This window comes from Giraffa tippelskirchi, chromosome 5, assembly GCF_054371585.1.
Source record: "Giraffa tippelskirchi isolate mGirTip1 chromosome 5, T2T-mGirTip1v1.2.pri, whole genome shotgun sequence".
NCBI classification, from domain to species: Eukaryota; Metazoa; Chordata; class Mammalia; order Artiodactyla; family Giraffidae; genus Giraffa; species Giraffa tippelskirchi.
This window is the reverse complement of record NC_137279.1, coordinates 176993162-177020347: the sequence shown is the minus strand read 5'-3', so window position 1 is coordinate 177020347 and position 27186 is coordinate 176993162. Positions and strand designations below refer to the sequence as shown.

General features: G+C 47.1%; 2 protein-coding genes across 16 annotated transcripts in view; both read left to right on the top strand.

The window, feature by feature from the left end:
* CFAP57 (cilia and flagella associated protein 57) overlaps nucleotides 1–1304 on the top strand; it is a 65909-nt gene extending 64605 nt beyond the window's left edge. For 9 of the 15 annotated variants that reach the window (XR_014054535.1, XR_014054539.1, XR_014054536.1 and 6 more), the window contains exon 23: nucleotides 942–1304. Coding sequence is in view for 8 of the 15 variants with exons in the window: in XM_081492861.1 (XP_081348987.1) it covers nucleotides 942–1153 (212 nt within the window). In the remaining 7 variants the exon portion in view is untranslated. Of the gene's footprint in view, nucleotides 1–938 lie in introns of all 15 variants that reach the window. The other 6 variants (XR_014054538.1, XR_014054537.1, XM_081492858.1 and 3 more) reach the window with 1 other exon arrangement.
* TMEM125 (transmembrane protein 125) lies at nucleotides 949–25668 on the top strand. The gene is made up of 5 exons (XM_081492864.1): nucleotides 949–1162; nucleotides 22400–22510; nucleotides 23817–23966; nucleotides 24210–25065; nucleotides 25383–25668. The coding sequence occupies exon 4, from the start codon at nucleotides 24352–24354 to the stop codon at nucleotides 25003–25005; it is 654 nt and encodes a 217-aa protein (XP_081348990.1). The 5' UTR covers nucleotides 949–1162; nucleotides 22400–22510; nucleotides 23817–23966; nucleotides 24210–24351; the 3' UTR covers nucleotides 25006–25065; nucleotides 25383–25668.
* Nucleotides 25669–27186: the final 1518 nt, after the last annotated feature.

Genomic DNA, 27186 nt, shown 5'->3' with positions numbered 1-27186 from the left:
CAGTCTAGCAAATAACCAGCTGAGACCTCCTCAGGATGCTGCATGATACAGCCAGGTTCTTCTTATTGCTTCTGGGTTGGCCAAAAAGGTTGTTTTTTTTTTTTTTTTTTCCATAAGCACTTCAGAAAACTCTTAACAAAATTTTTGCCAACCCAATACAATGGAAACTGTCAGACATAGACAGAAATTGAGAGAAAAGTCTAACGAATTTCCACAAATCCATTCCCCAACTCGAACAAGTGTCAACTCCTATTGCTCTTGCTTCCTTGGTATCTCCAGCCCCTTCCCAGCCCAGTTATTTCCTCCCTTATCCACAATAGGTTATTCTGAAGCAAATCAAACATCATGTCACTTGTTTCACAGAGCTTTACTCAAGGGAGACTTCATCTCTAATAGTTAAAGACAGGTCTTACCAATTGTCTGCCTTGAAATGAAGCAGGCTGGCTTCTGATTTTGAACATGGGGCCACCAAAACAAGTTAGCGCCAAATACACATTCCCAAGTTGTTTAAAATTAACCAGTTCATTTATTAATAGTTTTAAACTAGGCAAAGGCAAGTGATGCAGGCCCAAGAAGGTGGATAGGCTGATAGGCACCCCTCTCTGTGGGGGTGTAGGGGATGAGCAGCGCGCATGGAGGGACCTCAGGGCAGGCAGACTGGGGGGAATCACAAGAGAGGCCGGGCTGAGGTCAGGCTCCGCATTTGCCTTATCACTCCAGAGCGTGTCTCTTCACTTCTCCACTGCTAGACGGTGAAATGGCTCCTCTCTTTATTCCTAAGGTCTGGGATGGAGTGTCTACCCCATAGTAGGTACTCCATGAACGTGTATAGGGGTGGAGGTAGGGGCTGGTTGGGGAAGGAAGGATAAGCCACTTTCAAAAACCTTTGCAGCAGTCCGGGAACAGACCTCCCAACCCTAACCCTGCCCTGTCCCCAGCAGTGTCCAGCGAGGACTTGCCCAGTGTCCCTCCCACCATGAGGTTGAATGTGCAGGAAGAAACTGGGAGAATCATCGAGATGCAGCGCCTGGAGATCCAGCGCCTGAGAGACCAGATCCAAGAGCAAGAGCAGGTCCCCGGCTTCCACCCCCTGGCCGGGATGCAGCTGCCATCCCTCAGCGGAGAAGCGGACTTAAAGGCCCAGACCAAGTGATGCCCTCTGGTGAGACATCTCCAGCCTCTCCGGAAGGTGCACCATGCTCCTGTCCTGGACTGACTCTGGGCTGCAACCCAGACCACACGAGCTTCTCCCCCAGGCCCTGGGGAACCTGGAACACAGGCAGAATAAAGGTGTTGGCCCACAACCACGTCCAACTCTCCACTTAGCCACAGAGCTGGGGAGAGGGGAAGGGAAAGAGGGACCCTGAGGCCCAGGGGGCTTCTGCTCACCCAAAGCCACTGCTGCCAACCACTGTCCAGGTACCCAGCTGCCCACCCCTGCAGAGGTCCCATGCCCTTCCCCGCACTGGGCCTCAAGGGCAAGGCTATCTGTTACTTCTGACCTGCTTTTTCCTCTGCAGCTGCATCAGCATCAGACAAACCTTCCTATGTTTTCTTCTCACTTATGAAACCTAGCGAGGTTTTCTGAGGATTTTCACATCTTTGTGAAAGTGAGAGTAGCATCAGGAACATGGCACAGTTGGTAGCATTCCCCGACATCTTCCATCACCTGCGGACCCCGGTGGTAGGACTATACACAGAGCTCTGCCCTTCCTTCTCTTACCCCCCATGCCTCTCTACACTTGTCATCCTCAGTCTGCAGGGCCCTGCCCCGCTCCTCCATTTCTGGGGGGTGCCTTTTCCCCATGACCGTGTATTGGCTGGCCCAGCCACACACACCAGGAAAGGTGGGTTTTTATGCACTAAGAACCTAGATGTCCTGTCTTCTCCCACCTGCAGAGGTCAGACACCCTTCTAATACCCAAATAACAAATATTAAGCCCCCAGTCTCTGCTGGTCCCACTGGTTGTCTTAAACCTGGCATCTCCAAGGCGTCTCACCATCTTTCCCAATCTGCTTTACCCCAATTCTGGGTGCTTCTCTTAAGTTAGTTTTCTAAGAGCTGAGACAGAGCTGTGAAGCTTGCCGATACTCTCCCGAAGGCTGAGAACAACAAAAGGAGATGCAGAGCAGAGGCCCAGAAGCAAAGTCTACATGGATCTCTCTCTCTCCTGAGCGACTCCCCACCCCCACCTCCAGCCCACACCCTTTTGCAGGGGCCAGCTTATTCACTCCAGACCAGGGTTCACCCAGCAATGTCCCCAGCCCACAGGGAGACCAGGCCCAGAACATTATCATGCCAAGCAGATGGGCTCTTCTGGGAACTCAGACTTCTCCATCCCAAACTAGCTTTACCCTCTGCAGAAGAAACTGACTCGGAATGAGGTTGGGGAGGTCAGCAGGGCCAGATGGTGTGGGATCATGAAGGCATATTACAAATAGGGGACCATCCAGAGGCCACTACTGAGCCACTGAGAGTCACTCCCCACTGCTTCCCAAGCTCTTGCCAAATTCTTTCTTGCCTCTGGGTCTTTCCACATACTGTTTGCTCTGCCTAATATGCTCTCACCTCCACCCCTCACTCAGTGAACCTCTCCTTATCTATCAGATCATAGCTGAAATGTCACCACCTTAGAAAGATCTTCCCTGATCCCTTCCTCCCCTGCTTCATTGTCTTCCCTCCTAGTGAAAGTGAAAAAAGGGTTAGTTGCTGGAGAAGGCAATGGCACCCCACTCCAGTACTCTTGCCTGGAAAATCCCATGGACGGAGGAGACTGGTGGGCTGCAGTCCATGGGGTCGCAAAGAGTCGGACACGACTGAGCGACTTCACTTTCACTTTTCACTTTCGTGCACTGGAGAAGGAAATGGCAATCCACTCCAGTATTCTTGCCTGGAGGATCCCAGGGACGGGGGAGCCTGGTGGGCTGCCGTCTATGGGGTCACACAGAGTCGGACACGACTGAAGCAACTTAGCAGCAGCAGCAGCAGTCCTCTTCTAGTGTGTCCTCTTTGCGACCCCTTGGACTATAGCCTACCAGGCTCCTCTGTCCATGGAATTCTCCAGGCAAGAATACTGAAGTGCGTTGCCATTCCTTTCTCCAGGGGATCCTCCTGACCCAGGGATCAAACCCCAGTGTCCTGCATTGCAGACAGACTCTTGATCCTCTGAGCCGCTAGAGAAGGCCCCCTAGCCCTCCCTATGACATATCCCTTCAGTGTGATGCTGCCTCTTCCGTTTCATGGGGCAGGAGCTATCTGTTTTCAAAGTTCACTCCAGAGCAGATCATTGGCTGAGGGACCCAACTATGGTGGCAGGGACCATTAGAAGGACTCCGTGACCAACCACACACGAGAGGACAGCTGCTGGGACCAAGATGGTGACCATGGACATTCAAAGAAGAGAGTTCTTTTGACTTGAGGACTAAAGGGAGTTATACAGACAAAGCAGGAGGGAGAAGGACCCTGCAGGGGTAACTGGGGCTCTTCTGAGGGCCAGAAGGAAATTCACAGGCTAGGGTGTAGCAACGTTCAGGTGACAATCTTTTCACCTTAAAAATGGCTTAGGATGAAGACGTCACATTTCACCTACAAAATGGGTCTTATGTTACTGATGAAGAAACCAAGGAGGGGTAAAGTAGCTGGCACGGAGTCAGAATTACAGCCTGGTTTGCCCAGTGGCATCCACATCCCATGCTCTTAAGCCAGGACTGGAGAGGTGCCCAAACAGAACACTGGGCCAAGTGGTGAAGGTTACAGAGTTTGAGGCCCACAGCATCTAATGCAGAAGTCAAAGGAGCAGACAACTCTGATGCTAAACTCACCTAAGCCCGTGGCTGTCTGTGGTCCAGTGGGGAAGGACGAGGTGGGGAAATCCCAGGCTGAGGGAGAGCCCCCACACACAGGCAGAGCCTGCCACCTCACCCACCAAGTCAGCAGGGTGCTTTCTCAGCAGCACAGGGATGAGCACAGCTTCCTGCTGGCAAATCTGGGACCAAAGGGACAATCTTATTTATGTCTCCATGTTGTTTTCTGATTGACATATAGTTGATTTAAAGTGTTGTGTTAATTTCCACTGTATAACATAATGATTAAGTTATACATGCATGTGTGCCTGCCAAGTCACTTCAGTTGTGTCCGACTCTTTGCGACCCCATGGACCGTAGCCCGCCAGGCTCCTGTGTCCCCAGGATTCTCCAGGCAAGAATACTGGAATGGGTTGCCATGCCCTCCTCCAGGGGATATTCCCGACCCAGAGATCAAACCCATGTCTCTTAAGTCTCCTGCATTGGAAGGTATGTTCGTTACCACTAGTACCACCTGGGAAGCCATATATATACATATTCTTCTTATTATTCTTTTCCAGTATAGTTTATTACAGGATGTTGAATATAGTTTCCTGTGCTATACAGTAGGACCTCATTGTTTATCTGTTTTATATATAACAGTTCATATCAACCAGTCTCAAACTCCTAATTTATTCCTCCCCCATCCTCTTTCCCCTTTGGTAACAATAAGTTTGTTTTCTATGCCTGTGAGTCTACTTCTATTTTGTAAATAAGTTCATTTGTGTCATATTTTAGATTCCACCTATAAATGATATCATATGATACCTGTCTTTCTCTGCCTGAAATTCTTCACTTAGTATGATAACCTCTAGTTCCATCCGTGTTGCTGCAAACTGCATCATTTCATTCTTTTTTATGATTGAGTAGTATTCTATTGTGTATATATACATCCCATATCTTCTTTATCCTTTCATCTGTTGGCAGACATTGTTTCCAACGTCTCCATGTTCTGTCTTCCATGTTTCTATACCAGACTGTTGGGTGGCGTTGTTTAGGTGGCATTGCTGAGTGGCTGCTGCTTATGAGACTTCCCTTCACTTTGCCTAAGCTGACTCCATGGGGAGGTTCCCACCACACTGGTGCCACCTCCTCCTTCACAGGCTCCCTTGAGCCAGTTGACCTCTCACTGATGGAATGGGCCTGGCAGTCACCTCTGCTGGTCACCCAAGTGCCTAGGAATTAGCCTATGGGCTCTGCTTTTGTTCTTCTGGTTACAATCTATTGTTAAATTCTGGGGATCCTCTCAATGCTGGTGTGACAGCTGTGCCTTTGGGGGCTACCCTCTTTCTGGATCCCAGACATCCTTTGGCTCTCTTCCCCTTCTTCTGGAGTCTTAGCATCAGTGGTGGCCAGACAGGGTGAGCTGCTCAGCTGAGCCACCTCTGCCATCCTGTTCTCCCAACACTGAAGACACTGCCCTGTAGGAGTTCATACATCAGTGTCTACCTCTCCCTACTGCTTCGTTTGCTTGTTTTACAAATTAACATTAGGTTTTATTAGAGTCTCAGGCAGCATGGGGATGGGGCAAGAGATACACTGCAGCATTAATAGGAACTTTATTCATTGAACCTGGTCTTGTGAGAAGACATACAAACATTTGACAATTAATGGAAATCCAACTCTAGAGGCATAAAAATATTTCAGCAACATGGAGTTGCTAAAAAAACATATTTGAGAAAAATGGAAAAACCTGAGGGTCACTCTTCCAGAGTCAGAGAGAGGAAGATTGCCATTAAGGATGGAGTCATCAAAGAAACTAAATATTGCTTTAGAACAAAGGCAAAGATGGGCTTCTCAGAATCCCTGTTGTTATTCTCAAAATTAAAAGGCCAATGTGATTAAGGATTAGCTAACCTCATACATATTTCCCACTCAAGGAATACATTATTTTTGGTGATTAAAAACCTGTTTTCTAAAAGGTTTTTCTGTAGGAAAATATGAGGATTTGCTGAATTTTACCTCCCACATTCCCCCAAAGATAATATTTATTATTTTGCTCTTCTATTAAAATTCATTTTAGCAATGCAAACAGTCATAGTTTATTGCTTCAGTTTCTTACTTGCCATATTTAATTTTTAACAGATTTACAAGAATGAGATTTAAATTATTTGTATTTATCTCTTATAATGTAGGATTAAATATTCTAAAATTATTACTCCCAAAATCATAAAAGTTGCATTATATTAGATATTTATAATCATTATTGTTTATCAATTATTAATAAATATCAATATTTCATAGCAAGTACTATAAAATACTTGCAGGTGTTTGAGAGTAGTGATTGGTTTTAAGCCTAGAATAGTTTTCTAGTCTGATTTTTTTTTCCTCTTTTCAATAGTCCCTTCCTTTACGAGAATGAAATTCCCTCACCTTATTTAGAAAATTTTGGATCATTGATTGTTTTGGTTATTTATTGTTATATCTAAAGCTACACCAAAACTTTGCAGCTTAAAACAACAGCTTTATTTTGTTTATCACTTTATGGGTCAGAAGTTCAAGAAGGACTTCCCTTGACATCTTATCTCTGCTCAGCTAGGGAAGGTGACTGAGGCTGGAAGATGGCTCACTCACATGGCTGCCAAGTGTTTGTACAATAAGTCCCCTACATATAAACAAGTTCCATTCTGAGAGTGGGTTCATAAGTCCGATTTGTTTGTAAGTCCTACAAAGTTAGCCTAGGTATCCAACTAACACAATCAACTATCTAGTACTGTACTTTAATAGGTTTATAATAGTTTTCACACAAATAATACAGAAAAAAATAAACATTTTTAATCTACAATAGTGGAGGTTATGGAATTCCAGTTGAACTATTTCAAATCCTAAAAGATGATGCTGTGAAAGTGCTGCACTCAATATGCCAGCAAATTTGGAAAACTCAGCAGTGGCCGCAGGACTGGAAAGGTCAGTTTTCATTCCAATCTCTAAGAAAGATAATGCCAAAGAATGCACAAACTACCCCACAACTGCACTCATCTCACATGCTAGCAAAGTAATGCTCAAAATTCTCCAAGCCAGGCTTCATCAATACGTGAGCTGTGAACTTCCAGATGTTCAAGCTGGTTTTAGAAAAGGCAGAGGAATCAGAGATCAAATTGCCAACATCCGCTGGATCATCAAAAAAGCAAGAGATTTCCAGAAAAACATCTATTTATGCTTTATTGATTATGCCAAAGCCTTGGACTGTGTGGATCACAATAAACTGTGGAAAATTCTTCAAGAGATGGGAATACCAGACCACCTGACCTGCCTCTTGAGGAATCCGTATGCAGGTCAGGAAGCAACAGTTAGAAGTGGACATGAAACAACAGACTGGTTCCAAGTAGGAAAAGGAGTACGTCAAGGCTGTATATTGTCACCCTGCTTATTTAACTTCTATGGAGAGTACATTATGAGAAACGCTAGGCTGGATGAAGCACAAGCTGGAATCAAGATTGCCAGGAGAAATATCAATAACCTCAGATATGCAGATGATACCACCCTTATGGCAGAAAGTGAAGAAGAACTAAAGAGCTTCCTGATAAAAGTGAAAGAGGAGAGTGAAAAAGTTGGCTTAAAAAAAAGCTCAACATTCAGAAAATTAAGATCATGGCATCCAGTCCCATCACTTCATGGCAAATAGATAGGGAAACAGTGAAAACAGTGGCAGACTTTATTTTTGGGGGCTCCAAAATCACTGCAGATGGTGACTGCAGCCATGAAATTAAAAGACGTTTGGTCCTTGGAAGAAAAGCTATGACCTACCTAGATAGCATATTAAAAAGCAGAGACATTACTTTGCCAACAAAGATCTGTCTAGTCAAGGATATGGCTTTTCCAGTAGTCATGTATGGATGTGAGAGTTGGACTATAAAGAAAGCTGAGCGCCAAAGAATTGATGCTTTTGAACTGTGGTGTTGGAGAAGACTCTTGAGAGTCCCTTGGACTGCAAGGAGATGCAACCAGTCCATCCTAAAGGAGATCAGTCCTGAATGTTCATTGGAAGGACTGATGTTGAAGCTGAAACTCCAATACTTTGGCCACCTGATGCGAAGAGCTGACTCATTTGAAAAGATTCTGATGCTGGGAAAAATTGGAGGCAGGAGGAGAAGGGGACGACAAAGGATGAGATGTTTGGATGGCATCACCAACTTAATGGATATGAGTTCGGGTAAACTCTGGGAGTTGGTGATGGACAGGGAGGCCTGGCGTGCTGCGGGGTTGGGAAGAGTCAGACACGACTGAGCGACTGAGCTGAACTGAACTGCATCTACAATACCTTGAAAAGTACAGTAGTACAGTATAACAGCTGGCATACAGAGGCTGGCATTGAGTCAATAGGCAAGAAGAGTTACTGACTGGAGGAGGGAGAGGATATGGGAGATAGTAAAGCTGAAGGATGGTCAGCAATAGGAGACAGAGGGCAAGCTGCACTTTCACTCATATCTGACGTTGATGGCACAGGTTCTGGTTCCTTGCTGGAACCAGGTGCACATTTGCATCTTTGAAAGCTTTCAACTTGGCAGTTGGCATGTAGAGGACTTACTATATTGTTTGTCAGCCCCAAGCTCATTTGGGAAACTCAAGGACCTCTACGCTGAAATATATTGACCTTCTCAGAATGGAGGCTGGTTTCAACACCTAAGAAATGTACATTGCCATACTTTTTAGTCCTGGGCTTGGAAGCTGGCAATATTATAACTTCTTCCATGTTGTTGATCAAAGCAGTCTTAGAACCCCCTCAGATCCAAAGAGAAGAGGCACAGACTCTCCACTGCTTCTTACAGAGCGTAACAAGCCATTACCAACCAGCAGGTCCCAGCAAGTGTGGAAGGGGGACTGGGGAGCCTGGGAATATCTGCATGTTCAGCTTGGACCCCCAACAATCACTGTTCAGGATTTGGAGTGAGAGGTGAGAGAGAAGGCATGTCAGGGTTGCACATGAATGAACCCCAAGGGTTCTGGGGCTCATTCTCCCTGAGCTCTGTTGGGGTGAGCTTCCCTAGGTCTTGGAGGTTCTGGGACCTGCTTATGTTCAGGGCATGTCTGAGATGCCATCAGACTTCCCACAGCTGAGCAATACTGGGGAGCAAGTTCTCAAGGAAGGAAATGTGCTGTGTGCCAGGCAGCAGGAAGGGCTAGCATTCTTTTTTTTTTTTTCAATTAGTTTATTTATCTATTTTTTAACTTTAAAATATTGTATTTGTTTTGCCATACATTCACATGAATCCACCATGGGTGTACATGTTTTCCCCTTCCAGAACCCCTCTCCCACCTCCCTCCCCATCCCATCCCTCTGGGTCATCCCGGTGCACCAGCCCCAAGCATCCTGTATCATGCATCGAACCTGGACTGGCGATTCATTTCACGTATGATAATTTACATGCTTCAATGCCATTCTCCCATATCCTCCCGCCCTCGCCCCCTCCCATAGAGTCTATAATACTGTTCTATTTATCTGTGTCTCTTGATGTCTCACATACAGGGTTATCTTTACCAGTTAACTAAATACCATATATATATGTGTGAGTATACTGTATTGGTGTTTTTATTTCCGGCTTACTTCACTCTGTATCATAGGCTCCAGTTTCATCCATCTCATTAGAACTGATTCGAATGTATTCTTTTTAATGGATGAGTAATATTCCATTGTGTATATGTACCACAGCTTCCTTATCCATTCGTCTGCTGATGGGCATCTAGGCTGCTTCCATGTCCTGGCTATTATAAACAGTGCTGTGATGAACCTTGGGGTACACGTGTCTCTTTCAATTCTGGTTTCCTCAGTGTGTATGCCCAGCAGTGGGATTGCTGGGTCATATGGCAGTTCTATTTCCAGTTTTTTGAGGAATCTCCACACTGTTCTCCATAGTGGCTGTACTAGTTTGCATTCCCACCAACGGTGTAAGAGGATTCCCTTTTCTCCACACCCTCTCCAGCATTTATTGCTTGTAGACTTTTGGATAGCAGCCATTCTGATGGGCGTGAAATGGTACCTCATTGTGGTTTTGATTTGCATTTCTCTGATAATGAGTGATGTTGAACATCTTTTCATGTGTTTGTTAGCCATCTGTATGTCTTCTTTGGAGACGTGTCTGTTTAGTTCTTTGGCCCACTTTTTGATTGGGTCGTTTATTTTTCTGGAATTGAGCTGCAGGAGTTGCTTGTATATTTTTGAGATTAATTGTTTGTCTGTTGCTTCGTTTGCTATTATTTTCTCCCATTCTGAAGGCTGTCTTTTCACCTTGCTTATAGTTTCCTTTGTTATGCAAAAGCTTTTAATTTTAATTAGGTCCCATTTGTTTATTTTTGCTTTTATTTCCAATATTCTGGGAGGTGTGTCATAGAGGATCCTGTCGTGATTTATGTCGGAGAGTGTTTTGCCTATGTTTTCCTCTAGGAGTTTTATAGTTTCTGGTCTTACATTTAGATCTTTAATCCATTTTGAGTTTATTTTTGTGTATGGTGTTAGAAAGTGTTCTAGTTTCATTCTTTTACAAGTGGTTGACCAGTTTTCCCAGCACCACTTGTTAAAGAGATTGTCTTTTCTCCATTGTATACTCTTGCCTCCTTTGTCAAAGATAAGGTGTCCATAGATGCGTGGATTTATCTCTGGGCTTTCTATTTTGCCCCATTGATCTGTATTTCTGTCCTTGTGCCAGTACCATACTGTCTTGATGACTGTGGCTTTGTAGTAGAGCCTGAAGTCAGGCAGGTTGACTCCTCCAGTTCCATTCTTCTTTCTCAAGATTGCTTTGGCTATTTGAGGTTTTTTGTATTTCCATACAAATTGTGAAATTATTTGTTCTAGTTCTCTGAAAAATACCGTTGGTAGCTTGATAAGGATTGCATTGAATCTATAGATTGCTTTGGGTAGTATACTCATTTCACTGTATTGATTCTTCCGATCCATGAACATGGTATATTTCTCCATCTATTTGTGTCCTCTTTGATTTCTTTCACCAGTGTTTTATAGTTTTCTATATATAAATCTTTTGTTTCTTTAGGTAGATATATTCCTAAGTATTTTATTCTTTTCGTTGCAATGGTGAATGGAATTGTTTTCTTAATTTCTCTTTCTGTTTTCTTGTTCTTAGTGTATAGGAATGTAAGGGATTTCTGTGTGTTAATTTTATATCCTGCAACTTTAGTATATTCATTGATTAGCTCTAGTAATTTTCTGGTGGAGTCTTTAGGGTTTTCTATGTAGAGGATCATGTCATCTGCAAACAGTGAGAGTTTTACTTCTTCTCTCTGGATTCCTTTTTCTTTTTCTGCTCTGATTGCTGTGGCCAAAACTTCCAAAACTATGTTGAATAGTAGTGGTGAGAGTGGGCACCCTTGTCTTGTTCCTGATTTTAGGGGCAATGCTTTGAGTTTTTCACCATTTAGGGTAATGTTTGCTGTGGGTTCGTCAAATATAGCTTTTATTATGTTGAGGTATGTTCCTTCTATTCCTACTTTTTGGAGGATTTTTTTCATAAATGGATGTTGAATTTTGTCAAAGGCTTTCTCTGCATCTATTGAAATAATCATATGGTTTTTATTTTTCAATTTGTTTATGTAGTGTATTACATTGATTAATTTGTGGATATTGAAGAATCCTTGCATCCCTGGGATAAAGCCCACTTGGTCATGATGTATGATCTTTTTAATATGTTGTTGGATTCTGTTTGCTAGGATTTTGTTAAAGATTTTTGCATCTATGTTCATCAGTGTTATTGGCCTGTAGTTTTCTTTTTTTGTGGCATCTTTGTCAGGTTTTGGTATTAGAGTGATGGTGGCCTCATAGAATGAGTTTGGAAGTTTACCTTCCTCTGTAATTTTCTGGAAGAGTTTGAGTAGGATAGGTGTTAGCTCTTCTCTAAATTTTGGTAGATTTCAGCTGTGAAGTCATCTGGTCCTAGGCTTTTGTTTGCTGGAAGATTTCTGATTACAGTTTCAATTTCCGTGCTTGTGATGGGTCTGTTGAGATTTTCTATTTCTTCCTGGTTCAGTTTTGGGAAGTCGTACTTTTCCAAGAATTTATCCATTTCTTCCAAGTTGTCCATTTCATTTGCATATAGTTGCTGATAATAGTCTCTTATGATCCTTTGTATTTCTGTGTTGTCTGTTGTGATCTCTCCGTTTTCATTTCTAATTTTGTTGATTTGATTCTTCTCCCTTTGTTTCTTAATGAGTCTGGCTAATGGCTTGTCAATTTTATTTATCTTCTCAAAGAACCAGCTTTTGGCTGTGTTGATTTTTGCTACGGTCTCTTTTGTTTCTTTTGCATTTATTTCTGCCCTAATTTTTAAGATTTCTTTCCTTCTACTAACCCTGGGGTTCTTCATTTCTTCCTTTTCTAGTTGCTTTAGGTGTAGAGTTAGGTTATTTATTTGACTTTTTTCTTGTTTCTTGAAGTGAGCCTGTATTGCTATGAATCTTCCCCTTAGCACTGCTTTTACAGTGTCCCATAGGTTTTGGGTTGTTGTGTTTTCATTTTCATTCATTTCTATGCATATTTTGATTTCTTTTTTGATTTCTTCTGTGATTTGTTGGTTATTCAGCAGTGTGTTGTTCAGCCTCCATATGTTGGAATTTTTAATAGTTTTTCTCCTGTAATTGACATCTAATCTCACTGCATTGTGGTCAGAAAAGATGCTTGGAATGATTTCAATTTTTTTGAATTTACCGAGACTAGATTTATGGCCCAGGATGTGATCTATTCTGGAGAAGGTTCCGTGTGCGCTTGAGAAAAAGGTGAAATTCATTGTTTGGGGGTGAAATGACCTATAGATATCAATTAGGTCTAACTGGTCTATTGTATCATTTAAAGTTTGTGTTTCCTTGTTAATTTTCTGTTTAGTTGATCTGTCCATAGGTGTGAGTGGGGTATTAAAGTCTCCCACTATTATGTGTTATTGTTAATTTCCCCTTTCATACTTGTTAGCATTTGCCTTACATATTGCGGTTCTCCTATGTTGGGTGCATATATATTTATAATTGTTGTATCTTTTTCTTGGATTGATCCTTTGATCATTATGTAGTGTACATCTTTGTCTCTTTTCACCGCCTTTGTTTTAAAGTCTATTTTATCTGATATGAGTATTGTTACTCCTGCTTTCTTTTGATCTCTATTTGCATGAAATATCTTTTTCCAGCCCTTCACTTTCAGTCTGTATGTGTCCCTTGTTTCGAGGTGGGTCTCTTGTAGACAACATACATAGGGGTCTTGTTTTCATATCCATTCAGCCAGTCTTTGTCTTTTGGTTGGAGCATTCAACCCATTTTCATTTAAGGTACTTGTTGATAAGTATGATCCCGTTGCCATTTACTTTATTATTTTGGGTTCGAGATTATACACCCTTTCTGTATTTCCTGTCTAGAAAAGATCCTTTAGCATTTGTTGGAGAGCTGGTTTGGTGGTGCTGAATTCTCTGAGCTTTTGCTTGTCTGTAAAGCTTTTGATTTCTCCTTCGTATTTGAATGAGATTCTTGCAGGATACAGTAATCTGGGCTGTAGATTATTTTCTTTCATCACTTTAAGTATGTCCTGCCATTCCCTCTGGCCTGAAGAGTTTCTATTGAAAGATCAGCTGTTATCCTTATGGGAATCCCCTTGTGTGTTATTTGTTGTTTTTCCCTTGCTGCTTTTAATATTTGTTCTTTGTGTTTGATCTTTGTTAATTTGATTATTATGTGTCTTGGGGTGTTTCACTTTGGGTTTATCCTGTTTGGGACTCTCTGGGTTTCTTGGACTTGGGTGATTATTTCCTCCCCCACTTTAGGGACGTTTTCAACTATTATCTCCTCGAGTATTTTCTCATGGTCTTTCTTTTTGTCTTCTTCTTCTGGGACTCCTATGATTCATATGTTGGTGCGTTTAACATTGTCCCAGAGGTCTCTGAGGTTGTCTTCATTTCTTTTAATTCTTTTTTCCTTTTTCCTCTCTGTTTCATTTATTTCTATCATTCTATCGTCTACCTCACTTATCCTATCTTCTGCCTCCGTTATTCTACTGTTGGTTCCCTCCAGAGTGTTTTTGATCTCATTTATTGCATTATTCATTATATATTGACTCGTTTTTATTTCTTCTAAGTCCTTGTTAAACCTTTCTTGCATCTTCTCGATCTTTGTCTCCAGGTTATTTACCTGTAACTCCAATTTGTTTTCCAGATGTTGGATGATTTTCACTATCATTATTCTGAATTCTTTATCAGGTAGATTCCCTATCTCTTCCTCTTTTGTTTGATTTGGAGGGCATTTATCCTGCTCCTTTACCTGCTGGGTATTTCTCTGCCTTTTCATCTTGTTTATATTGCTGTGTTTGGGGTGGCCTTACTGTTTTCTGGCAGTTTGTGGTTCCTCTTTATTGTGGAGGTTCCTCCCTGTGGGTGGGGTTAGACGGGTGGCTTGTCAAGGTTTCCTGGTTTGGGAAGCTTGTGTTGTGTTCTGGTGGGTGGAGCTGGATTTCTTCTCTCTGGAGTGCAACGAAGTGTCCAGTAATTTGTTTTGAGATGTCAGTGGGTTTGGTGTGACTTTGGGCAGCCTGTATATTGAAGCTCAGGGCTATGTTCCTGTGTTGCTGGAGAATTTGCATGGTATATCTTACTCTGGAACTTGTTGGCCCTTGGGTGGTGCTTGGTTTCAGTGTAGGTATGGAGGCGTTTGATGAGCTCCTCTCGTTTAATGCTTCCTGGATTCAGGAGTTCTCTCGTGTTCTCAAGATTTGGACTTAAGTCTCCTATCTCTGGTTTTCAGTCTTATTCTTACAGTGGCCTCAAGACTTCTCCATCTACACAGCACCGATGATAAAACATCTAGGTTAATGGTGAAAAGTTTCTCCACAGTGAGGGACACCCGGAGAGGTTCACAGGAGTTACACGGAGAACAGAAGATGGAGGAGGGAGATAGAGGTGACCAGGAGGATAAGAGGGGAATCAAAAGGGGAGAGAGCAAGCTAGCCAGTAATCACTTCCCTATGTGCTCTCCACCGTCTAGATCTCTCAGAGATGTTCACGGAGTTACACAGGGAACAGAAGAGGGAGGGAGGAGACAGAGGTGGCCAGGAGGAGAAAAGGGGGAATCAAAAGGGGAGAGACAGATCCAGCCAGTAATCAGTTCTCTAATTGTTCTCCACAGCCCGGAACATACAAAGAGATTCACAGAGTTGGGTTGAGAAGAAAAGGGGGAGTGGGGAGATGGAGGAGACCTGGTGGAGAAAAAGGAGAGTTAAAAGGGGGAGAGAGCAATCAAGCCAGTGATCTCGCTCCCAAGTGAAAATGGGTACTGAAGATTGGGTTCTTGAAGATACAAAGTTCAGTTGATCAGTTCAGTTCAGTTCAGTTCAGTCGCTCAGTCGTGTCCAACTCTTTTTGACCCCATGAATCGCAGCACGCCAGGCCTCCCTGTCCATCACCAACTCCCGGAGTCTACCCAAACCCACATCCATCGAGTCAGTGATGCCATCCAGCCATCTCATCCTATGTCGTCCCCTTCTCCTCCTGCCCCCAATCCTTCCCAGCATTAGGGTCTTTTCCAATGAGTCAACTCTTCCAATGAGGTGGCCAAAGTATTGGAGTTTCAGCTTCAACATCTTTGATAACAAATACTAAAAAGCAAAGATTAAAAATCTAGAGTAGAGGTTAGGTTCTCAAAAATACAATATTAAAAAAAGAGGAAAAAAGAAAACGGAAAAAAAATCACCAGAGTCACAAAAATTATAAAATATATATATATGAAGTTTGCTTTAAAAATAAGGTCTAAAAAAAAATTTAAAAAATACAAATAAAAATAGAGTCTTTTTTTTGGCAAGGTAATAGTAGGTTATAAAAATGAAAATTGAAGGAGTAATAGTGGACTTAAAAATAAAAATAAAATAAGAAAATAAAATAAAATTTAAAAAATTCAAAAAAATAATAAAAACAGTTTTAAAAATTTTTAAAATGGTAATAGTAAAAATATATCTAAGGCTTTCTCTGGAGCTGTTATGAACAGTGTGGGGTCACCTCATTTTCAGATAATTTCTTGGTCCAGCTTGTAATTCTCAAGGTCTCTAGGCCCCTTCCTATGTATTCGGTGCTAACTACAGGGTTTTAATCTGTTGCATCTGTCTCTTTCAAAGCGGTTCCCTCTGTTTCTTTTAGCTTCTTCTGTTTGCTGGTCTCTTCAGTGTCTAATTTCCGCCCTGACACAAGGTGTGGGGGGGGGGTGGTCACTTTTTTTTTTAGTCTCACTTGTTCAGTCGTGCTGTGGGGAGGGAGGAACACTGCAAACAAACCTCACTGGCGTGTGCTCACAATGTTTCAGCCACACTGGGTTTGCCCCGCTCACGGCGTGTGTGCTTTCCCCATCTACACTGCTCAGGCTCTAGGTTGCACTGCCGGGAACTGTCTGAAGCAGCACCTGGGGTTGCCTGTACTTCCCAGGTTTAAGCCACACAAGTTCAGGTTCCTAGGTACTTCACAAAGGCGCAGACTTGGTTGAGCATGGGTTTTGTGCCCTTCCCAGGTCCGAGCAGCTCCGGTGACCAGGTTTTTGGCTAGCGCGGTCGGAGGCTGCGCCTTTTTCCCCTCCCCGCGTCCCAGCCGCTCGGTTTTCTGGGTGTACAACAGGCGCAGCTTTCCAGGTGTGCCGTGCTGTCCCCTGGGGAGCTGATCTCTGGCTGCGACCTTCTCGATGGGTGTCGACCCTCCCAAGAAGTCCTGGTTAGCAACGAGATCTGTTTGCACTTTGGTATAGGATGCCTCTCTGGGGCCGCGATTCCACCCTTCCGGCTCTGGCTGCCCTCGCTTGCCTGTCTCCAGCGGTGTTATGTGCTGGTCCACAGCCGGCTTGCTCTGCTCAGTCCTTTGTTCTGTGAGCAGGCCTGGCGGTGTCTTAGGTTAAGGCTTTTCGGAGGAAAGCTATCCCACGGTCTAGGTTGCTGTCTCAATCTAGTTCCCTCAGACTGCCCTTGGGGCATTCAAGCCTAGTCCTAACCCAAAGCAATGCAGCCTGCCCCTCCCTGCCCAGCCCCCGCTTGCTAGTTGGGGATGCACACGTCTGGGCTGTGCGCCCGCTGGGATTTACTGTTAGGTACATAAACCGCAGGTTTTAGTTATTTATTTATTTTTCCTCCCAGTTATTTTGCCCTCTGCGATTCTAAGGCTTGCCACAGACCCTCCGGAGAGAGCGTTTCCTGGTGTTTGGAAACTTTTCTCTTTTTTAAGACTCCCTTCCTGGGACAGATCTCCATCCCTACTGCAGTGGGAGGAGTTTGGGTTGGCTCTTTTGTCTCTCTTTTTATCTTTTGTATTTTGTCCTACCTCCTTTCGAAGACTATGAGCTGCCTTTCTGTGTGTCTGATGTCCTCTGCCAGCATTCAGAAGTTGTTTTGTGGAATTTGCTTGGCGTCTAAATGTTCTTTCAGTGAATTTGTGGGAGAGAAAGTCGTCTCCCCGTCCTATTCCTCTGCCATCTTAGGACCGCCCCTTGTTTAACCTTCACAGCTAGCCTTCTTGATCACCTATGATGACCAGTCACATAAAGGAATCTGTATTTATTACTCATCTAGTATACGTCACATGGTGGGATTTGGCAGGGACAGCAAGTGTAGACTAGTATTGCTAATGTATTAAAATGTATGCCGTAATGTATTAAACGTAGTAAAATTGGGACCATGAGATTCTAGTTCTGAACGGAGAACTTATGGGTGCACTTCTTTTTCACAATTAACAGAAACTAACTCTAGCCAATTTAAGCAAAAAGGAGAGTTTATTGTCTAGCCCTGGGGCTGTGTCATAGAATCTCAGGGCTGAGATACAATCAGGTCTTGAGAAGGACTTGAACTAAGACCTGGGACTTGGCTAGAATCACCCCCTTTCTTATTCTCTACTCTCTGCAGACCAGCCTCCTATTGTCAGTTCAGCTAGCAGAAGGGAACCCTTAGCATCCTGTGAGTACATGCCATAAGGCTGACATGACATCTCTAGTCTGACTTCAAATCACCAAAGAAGACTGTTTGGTTTCCCAGGTGGCGCTAGTGGTAAAGAACCCATCTGCCAGTGCAGGAGACGCAAGAGACTAGTGTTTGATTCCTGGGCCAAGAAGATCCCCTGGAGGAGGACATGGCAACCCACTCCAGTATTCTTGCCTGGAGAATCCCATGGACAGAGGAGCCTGGCAGGATACAGTCCATGGGGTCGCAAATGCCCATAGGGTCGCAAAGAATTGGACACAACTGAAGCGACTTAGCACACACACACAGCTTGAGTCTGGAGTTCACTTCTATCCCATCAACTGTACCCGTAGTGCTGAGTCACAAAATGGAATCCTGATTACTGGGGCTCATCCCCAGAGTGAAGTTGGTCATTGTGAGCAGGGTAGACACTCCAAAAGATGTCTATCTGGGGCAACTGTCAGTCATGGAACCTGGAGTGGGGGCAGAGGGGATGGAGTCATCAAAGACCTACTGTTGCACCTGTGCTGTAAGCCCTTAGGCCTCCAACCACCTTTCAGGGTAACAGGGACAGGACCGCTTTTGCTCACTGCTGAATCCAGCACCTGTACAATCCCTGATCCAGAGAAGGGAAACAGCAAATGTTTGCTGGATGAATTATATTCTTCATTCTTGCCCCCAGCTATTTAGACTAAGTACTGTTGTCCATGTTTTGCAAATGAAGAGATTGGGGCACATGGAGGTTAAGGCATTGCACAACTAGAGCTGGGACTGGGACCTTCAAGGTCAATCTAATTTCAAAGCCAGAATTTTCTCTACTGTCCAAGTGTTTTCTAAACACCTATTATTTGCCAGGCCTGTTCTAGGGGCTAGGATCTCTCCACACAAATCTCTCTCTTCATGAAGCTTATCTTCTAGTGGGGTAGACAGACAATACTCCAGACAGATAAGAAGAATATATGGCATATTAGACAGCAAAAAGCTAAGGAGAAACATGAGAGAATAAAGGAAATCAGAGAACTAAGGCCAGGGAGATAGGAAGTATGTGGAAGGCTGTGATTTTTTTTTAATTTTTAATTTTGTATTGGAATATAGCCAATTAACAATGTTGTGATAGTTTCAATGGGACAGCAAAGGGACTCAACCAAACATGTATGTGTGTCCATTCTCCCCTAAACTCCCCTCCCATCCTGGCTGCCACCTGACATTGAACAGAGGTCCCTGTGCTATATAGTAGGTCCTTGTTGATCATCCACTTTAAATAGAACTGTTCATAAGGTTCATAACTCCTTCACTATCCCTTCCCTCCATCTTTTCCCCCTAGCAACCGTAAGTTCCTCCTCTAAGTCTGTGAGTCTGTATCTGTTTAGTAAATAAGTTATTTGTATCACTTCTTTTTAGATTCCCCATTTAAGGGGTGTCATACAATATTTCTCCTTCTCTGTCTTACTTCCCTTAGTACAACAGTCTGCAGGTGGGAGGGCTGTGCTGTTAGGATAGCTGGGGAAGGCTCCCTGAGAAGGGGACATTTGAGCACCTTCCTGAAGAAAGGTGAGGGAGGGAGCCCAAAGGAGGAAAGCGGTCCAGGCAGAGGGAACAGTCAGCACAAAGGCTCTTGAGGAGCACAGGCAGAAGAGAGACAGCAGGGGATGAGGTCAGAGAAGACGTTAGAGATGGTGGAAGGACTCTGGCTATTTCTCTGGGTAAGATAGGCCATTGGCGGGGTGACATTGGAGGCAGAGCAGTGACTTCAGTATCACTGCAGCTTACTGGGTGGAGAATAGTCTGAGGTGGGAACTTGGCCCAAGCAGGGAGGCTGGGCTGCAGGGCCTCTCCCTTCTCCTGGGTCCTCCCACCGGCTAAGGAATCAGTTAGGATCCACATCTTGCACTCTCTGCCCACTGTCACCTCCTCCCCCTGCCTTCAGTACCACCCATCTGAACTGTCCCAGCAGCCTCTGCTTTGGGGACAGAGTTCAACAGCCCTGCGAGGAGCCTGCCTGTCCACCTTAACTCCAAGTTATCCGATAGGCCCATAATGAGAACAAAGTGTCACCTGATCAATGTTTAAACTGAAGAAGCTTTTAGGCTTTGCTCCCTCCACCCAAAAAAATTTCCTTCAAAGCCCCAGAGGGAGCAGGGGTTGGGGGTTTGGGGAGGTGTGCGAATCTCATGACTTACCCTGTCTAGCTCTACTCAGGACAGCTGGACCATGGGCCTGGCTGGAACTGGCCCCTCCCTGGAACCAGGAAGAAAAGGATTGTCAGAGGGACCAGAGGAATACGCAGTCACTGAGCCCTGCCAGGTCCTTGCTCCAGGCCCACCCCAGGGCAGGGAACTCTGTAATGTTTTGCAAAGTAGTAAAACCACACGTTTGTCCCAAGGTCCAGCCTGCCCTCTTCCCCTTTTTCCTTGAAGGGAAGAACCATCCAGTAAAATATCTGCAAGCCATACCTGGTGAGCTTTAGACAGATGGCTAGTCTGAGCTGAGATGCACTATATGTAGAAAATACACGGTGAAAATACACAGACAAAATAAAAGATTAAAATAACTCAATCACTTGTGTAGTAAAATGAAAATATCTGGGGCTTCAATAAAATTTTTAATGTGTTAATTTCACCTGTTTCTTTTTACTTTTTTCACGTGGTTACTAGATGATTTTAAATTACATATGTGGCTTGTGTTATATTTCTAATGGACAATGCTGCTCTAGAAGTTATGACCAGGCCCCAATGATTTCTGCAGACAAAGCAATGAACGGGTCCAGCATAATGACTTTGTGAGCTGATGATGGAAAGAAAATGTTGATTTGTCTTTCTTGTGTGTTTCATACACACCAGAAGGAAGAGAGAGCAGGAGGTGTTACAGGGGGTTCGATCCAGTCTAGAGCCACTACCAACCAGCCCCGCTCACCCACTATGTGGTGTGTAGTGCCAGATTTGCCCATCAGAGGCAGAGCCCTGCCCAAGTTCTTGTTATACTTCAGAACCCTCCATGAGTACCTCAAGTGAGTCCAAATGCCTCGCCAGGGCATTCAAGGCCCCGTGCCACCTGAGCCAAACTTGTCTTTCCAGCTTCATCTCACAAGCTCCCTGCATAAAAACCCCACATCCGGCAGTTCACACATTCATTCACTCAGCAAGTATTTACTGATTACTTCCCATGTGCCAGGCACACTGCTGGCTGCTGAGGTCACCATGGTTAGCAAAACAGGCACTAAACCTGTACCCACTGGGAACCTCGCATCTATTGAGCGGTATTGCTGTTGTTCAGTCACTCAGTCGTGTCTGACTCTTTGCGACCCCATGGACTGCAGCATGCCAGGCTTCCCTGTCCTTCACCATTTCCCAGGGCTTGCTCAAACTCATGTCCATTGAGTCAGTGATGCCATCCAACCATCTCGCCCTCTGTCATCCCCTTCTCCTCCTGCCTTTGTCTTTCCCAGCATCAGGGTCTTTTCTAGTGAGGGGTGACAGGTTAATAAATAAGGGCACTCTTAGCACATGTAGTAAGAGCAGTGGTGGGGGAAGACCCAGGGCCATGGGCACCCCAGAGAGGCACCTGAACCAGTCTGGAGGTCAAGGAGGGCTTCCTGGAGGAGGTGACATCTCAGTTGAAGAATTCAAGTTGGTCAGACTGAGGTTGAGGGTGTTGGAAATATCCCAGGGAGAGGGAAATCTGAGTTCAAAAACCAAGCAGAAGGGCAGAGAAATGCAGAGCATGCATAACTGAAAGAAAGGCATTCTGGCTGCAGGGCAGGGGTCAGAGGAAAATGACTGGCCAGTGTTGATGGCAGGGGTTTTGTGAGCCTGTGAAGGAGAAAAGCATTTATCCCCAAGTGTTTATTCTGCAAGTGTTTAAAGCAAGGGAATCCTTGCTTTCTACCTGAAGAGCCATTACCCACTTCTCCCTGTCCACTCAAACCCTGCCTCCTCAGTGGGACCAAGATGTGGGGCAAACCTACCTTGGTCAGGCCCTTGAGGCTTAGAAAGAAAATGGGCAAGGGGCTTGGGGGACTCCTGCCCATGAGAAAGTGACAAGGAAGTGATGGGGCTGGGTTTGTGGGACAGCTGGTTTTGGAATTTGGGTCAGAGGCAGGATTTGAGTTTGAAGTTAGAATTTGGGGGCTACATTCAGAAACAGAGGTCAAGTTTGGGGCCAAGGATGAGGTTGCAACCCAAGACCTAATTCCAGAATTTGGAACTGAGGTTTCAAGCCAGATTTGGGGTTAGGATCTGGGGCTGGGACTGGAATTGTATTTGGAAATGGGGCTGGGGTTAGGATTGGGATTTGAGATTCATTGTTGGGGCTGAGATGTGAGATAGGGGCCTCAGTTAGAGTCAGGAGTTCTAGGTAGGGTTTAAAACTGCAGCTGGGTTTTGGGGTTGGGTTACAGGCTGGAGTTAAAGCTAAACTGAGCTGGGGGATAGAGCTGGGAGATGGGCTCAGGCCCAGGCTCTGGGGCAGATGGTCAACATTCCTCCTGCTGTGCAGGTCTAGGAATTGTGTTCGAGCCCTAACAGCAGTGGACAGAAGCCCCTCCCTTCCCTGGAATGCCTCAGCCTAGCAGAAGGAGCAGTGCCACGTCAGCCAATTGGCTCAGGCTCTGCCTTGGAAACACCTGTTGAGCCTCCTCCCCCTCCCCCACCTCAGCTCACCTAGGTGCAGGTTAGGCAGGTGAAGCGCCTCCCCGGAAGCGGAGCTGGAGTGCCCCATCTGCCCGCCCTGACTGCTCGGATCGGATCCAACACCTCCAGGCTTCTTGTGAGTGCCCCATGATCCCCTACCCCTGCCAGCCCACCTCCTCCCACTGGCTCTTCCCTTGAGAACCCCCAACCCCGAGCCCGCGGCCCCAGCACACCTGTGCAAGCACTTTCAGACCAGTGAAGTCACAGTCCTGGGGAAGCTGGGACTGATTCCAGGGCCCCTCCTCGGCCCCTCCCCCACCTCCCTTGGGGGCATCAGCAGCTGCACCTCCTACATCATGTGCCAGGCAGCCCCTGCTGAGGGATTGGGACCACGGATACCTCATCAGGGGTGTAACCCACGTATAGTCATGAAGTCACGTTCCCAGAATGACCTAGGGCCTGCGTCCTCCAAATAAAGCAGGAGTCTTCGTCCTGAATTGGATGAAAGAATGCTGGGTTCTTTTATTCAGAAAGCACACTCTGGGCATCTTTGCGGGCCCTAGAATTTCCACTGAAATTCTGACCTGGAGATTTTTAATGCCCCCCCCCCCCCCGCCAAGATAAAGGTTATTGGCCTCACTTTTCAGATTAGGAGCCTGAGCTCCAAGAGGTGAACTCATGAAGGCTTCTCTGACCTTCTGCAGGCCCCTCTCTGACTAACCCACAGCCCAGCACTCATCACAGGAGCACCCCTGCTGTAAACTGGGGCTCCTTGTGGCAGGGCCTGGAATGCTGTATTTTGCCCCATGGGAGTCACTCTGACTGGCCTCTGAAGGACGTGTTCGATGAGGAACCACTGCAAGATACCTCGCCCACACACCTCAGTGGAGGGACTGCAGCTGGGGGACCAGTCCAGAGCCCTCCTTCCCTTTGTACCACATTAGAGAAATTGTGGCATGGGGGGCAGTGAGAGGAGAAGCGTGGGGGAGGCAGGAAGAGCAGTGAGGGAGTTGTGGGGGGACAGAAGTTGAAGTGCAGGAGCGGGGGATGAGGGCAGGGATGAGATGGGAAAATGTTCAGAGGTGGCGTCCCCAGGACGTGCCCAAGGGAGGAGCGCAAAGGAGGAGCAGGTTCAGGGTAAGATGATGAGCTGGGTTTGGGACCTGTTGTGTCAGAGATGTCTGTGGGATGTCAAAGTGACGACCACCTTACAGGTCTGGAGCTTGGGAGGGAGATCTGTGTTTGGCAGAGAGAGGGATTCGGGAGCCAGCAGCTGTGGCTGTGAAATCGGATGGGACGTTAGGGGAAGGAGGGTGTTAGAGGTCAGATCCTGACTTGCAGAGAAGGAGCCGCAGCCCCAAGAGAGAAGATGCAGGGTCAAGCTGCTGGTTCCAGAAGGGTTAAATCATAAGCCCCCTCTCTGCCCATAACCCTCCCCCCAGGAGCCAGCGGTGACAGCTGAGGCCATGTGAGTCAGATCCTGAATGAGGCTTTATCTGCAAGTCTTCATCCAGTCCCATCGTCTACCGTGACACCAGCTCCATCGGCCAGCCGGAATGGGACAGGCAACTGAGACAGCCAGAGCCAGAGAGGTCAGGGGCTGGGCAGGGGGTTCCCTAGGGGGCTGGGGGTGCTTTGGGTGGAGGGAGCTCTCCTGGGGTCTCTGGAGAGGCATTCCCAAGGGAAAGTGCTAGGGAGGGACTTGGGTGGCCGGGAGGATTACAGGGGACGCAGGAAGATTCCCAGGGGACACGGGAGCATCCCCAAGTCTCCCAGGAGAGACCATGACGGGCAGGTGGGCTGGGGAGATAGCAAGCATGATTCTTCCCTGGCAGGTGATGGTGACCAGATCCTGGACCATGCAAGGAATGAGACTCTGGGCCTCTAGCTGCCACACAGGTGGGGGGGGCTCCAGGCCATGACCTGCACCTCTGCCCCCTGACGCTGCCCTCTGCCCTCACTTGTGCCAGATCAGCCATGTCTGAAAGAGAGGCTCAGGCCCCGCGGGGCCAGGGGCTGCCCCCAGATGTGCTGGCGGAGCAGGTGGAGCTGTGGTGGTCCCAGCAGCCACGGCGCTCGGCGCTCTGCTTCGCCGTGGCCGTGGGCCTCGTGGCGGGCTGTGGGGCGGGCGGCGTGGCCCTGCTGTCCTCCACCAGCAGCCGCTCGGGGGAGTGGCGCCTGGCAGTGGGCACGGCGCTCTGCCTGCTGGCCCTGCTGGTCCTGGTTAAGCAGCTGATGAGCTCGGCCGTGCAGGACATGAACTGCATCCGCCAGCCCCACCATGTGGCCCTGCTGCGCAGCGGAGGAGGTGCGGACGCCCTGGTGGTGCTGCTCAGCGGCCTGGTGCTGCTGGTCACCGGCCTGACGCTGGCCGGGCTGGCTGCCGCCCCCGCCCCGGCCCGGCCGCTGGCCGCCATGCTGTCCGTGGGCATCACACTGGCTGCCTCTGGTGCACTCTTGCTGCTGGGCCTGCTGCTCTATCAGGTGGCCGTGAGTGGACACTGCCCCCCAACCCGCACGGCCGCCCCCCCCACCCGCAGTGACCGCAGTGGCAACGGCAGCGTCTTCAGCATCTCAGGACAGCTGTCCGCCGGTCATGAGACCACGTCCAGCATCGCCAGCCTCATCTGACCGAGCCCGGGCCCTCCTTCCCCCGACCTGCCCTCAGCCTCCACAGAACTGTGCCTGAGTGTGAGTGAGTGTGTGTGCAAGCATGTGTGCACACGCGTAACGAGGGGATGGTGACAGCACGTGTGTCCCCAGGACTGCCCAGCCCTCTGAGGGACTGTGTGACTGACCTGTGACGAGGAGCCGGCATGCACCCACATGTAACATCACAAGGAGAGGACTGCTTCTCCTTGGAGCTCATGGAGTTGTCATAGTCTGCCTGTCGGTGTCCCGAGCCTCTTGGCAGAGAAGGGTCTGGGATCTCTGAAGATTCTTGACCCCTGTTCCTAACACCTGTAAGAGCCAGCTCTGCCTGTAACACCCATCACCTGTTTCCCCAGGAGAGGCTGCTGCCCACCTCCAGAGACTGCAAAGTGAGCCCTCTTCATCGAGGAGACTGAGTGGTGGCAAAGTGGACAGAACACAGGCTCTGGCATGACAGGCTTGGGTGACAGTGCCCCCTCTACCATTCACCAGCTGAGGGCCTTGGGCAAGTGGCTTAACCCCTCTGAGCCCCAGTCTCTTAAGAGAAACAGTCACGGTCATCAACTGTTAGGATCAAATGAGATGATGTGTGGAAGGGCCAGGCACATGGCAGGTGTGCAATAAAAGTGGTGGCTGCTGTTACTAGTATTGTCTTTAAGCATCTCCCTTAGAGACCATCCCTTCCCCTGGCCCTGGCCCTTCCCTCCCAGCCATCCCTCCCAAAAGGAGCACTTTGTGTCTCTCTCAGGCTTACAGAGGTACCTTGAAGGAGTCCTTAGCCAGGCCTGTGGCTTCTCCTCATAGGTGCTAGGAAGCTGGAGAGGGGACAGGCAAGGGGATGCTCAACCTCAGGAAGGTGGCGGGCCTCTGGTCTCAGGGAGAAGGCAGTGTGGGCGGGGAAGCTGATGAGTCCTCATCTGCTTAGGTGCTGGTTCCACATGAAGCCTGAGTATTTAGGTTTTATCGGCGGTTTCTCCAGAGGCTGCAGCTCCCAACCCCACCTCTGAAACCAGAACATCCTGGTCTGTGTAATCACAGCACTGGCGGGCCTGCCTCTGGGTTCCCAGGCATGGGAGGAGTGTTGGATGCCCGCTGGGGCGTAAGAGTCTCTTCCTGCTTAAGGTCAGCCCTGAAAGGGCTCTCCCTCTGTGGGTGCAGGAACACTCATTGCGTGAGTTATTGTTTCATCACTTCCTGCTTCACAAGGTGAAGACCGTGGGATACCCCACCGAGGAAACCAGGAGCGGCGGGAAAGCCGGGCAGACATGCTGCCTAAGAGGTGTTAAATGTGGAGCTACCGAGGCTCTGACAGGAAAATCGCTTTCAGCTGCCAAGATCAAGGCAGTTTCCTGGAGAAAACGCTGAGCTGATGGATGAGGGGAAGGGTGTTGCCAGCCATGGCAGGGAGCAAGGTGAGCAGAGAGAATAGGCAAGTCGAGGAGCACCAGGAATTCCGTTGGCATCTCAGACTCCACATATTCAAATGTGAGCCCCTCTCCTCTCTACCTTGAACTAGCTCCTGGTCTCACCCTTCACCCAGCATCCAGGTTAAAGACCTCAGGTGCCAAGGTCCCCCCTGTGTTTGCAGGCTAACATGCAGACTCCCCGACAGAACTGGCCTCACTCTCCTCAATGCACCCATGAGCCAGCCATGGTGCAGCATCAGTGTGACCCCACCATGTTCTTGCCCTCCTCCCAGGCATCATGGCTCCCTTCTCCTGCCGTGGCACTTTTTAAGACCCTGGGCTCTAGGAAGCCACGTTCTCGGGGAGTCTTTCCTGACCCTCTCCCCCTACACTAGCAAATTACCCCCTTTGCTATGGCCAAACCCTCCATCGTAGACACCAGCCTGCAGTTCTTTCTCTGTGAATCTGTCTCCTTAACCAGGTGGTGATCTCCTTCTGGCAGGGTCTGTGTCCTGCTCATCCAAGTGTTCCTAGCCCCGCACACTGGCCTGGCACATAGGAGGGTGTGGATGGGTGGACTAAGGACTCAGCTTGGTGAGACCCTCCTAGAACTGGGAACGGTAGGAGGTTATACCACTGTTCACTGTTGGCCCTGAATCTTTCCCTCCTGAGGCTCCACACCATCTGCCCCGGTAACTCATTCTTCAGGGGCTCCCGAGAGGGAGTTCTCACTCTCACCTAACGCCTGGGCCAT

Bases quoted from the DNA above. Each gene is read 5' to 3' on its own strand.
- TMEM125 (XM_081492864.1), top strand. From the start codon at position 24,352: ATGTCTGAAAGAGAGGCTCAGGCCCCGCGGGGCCAGGGGCTGCCCCCA.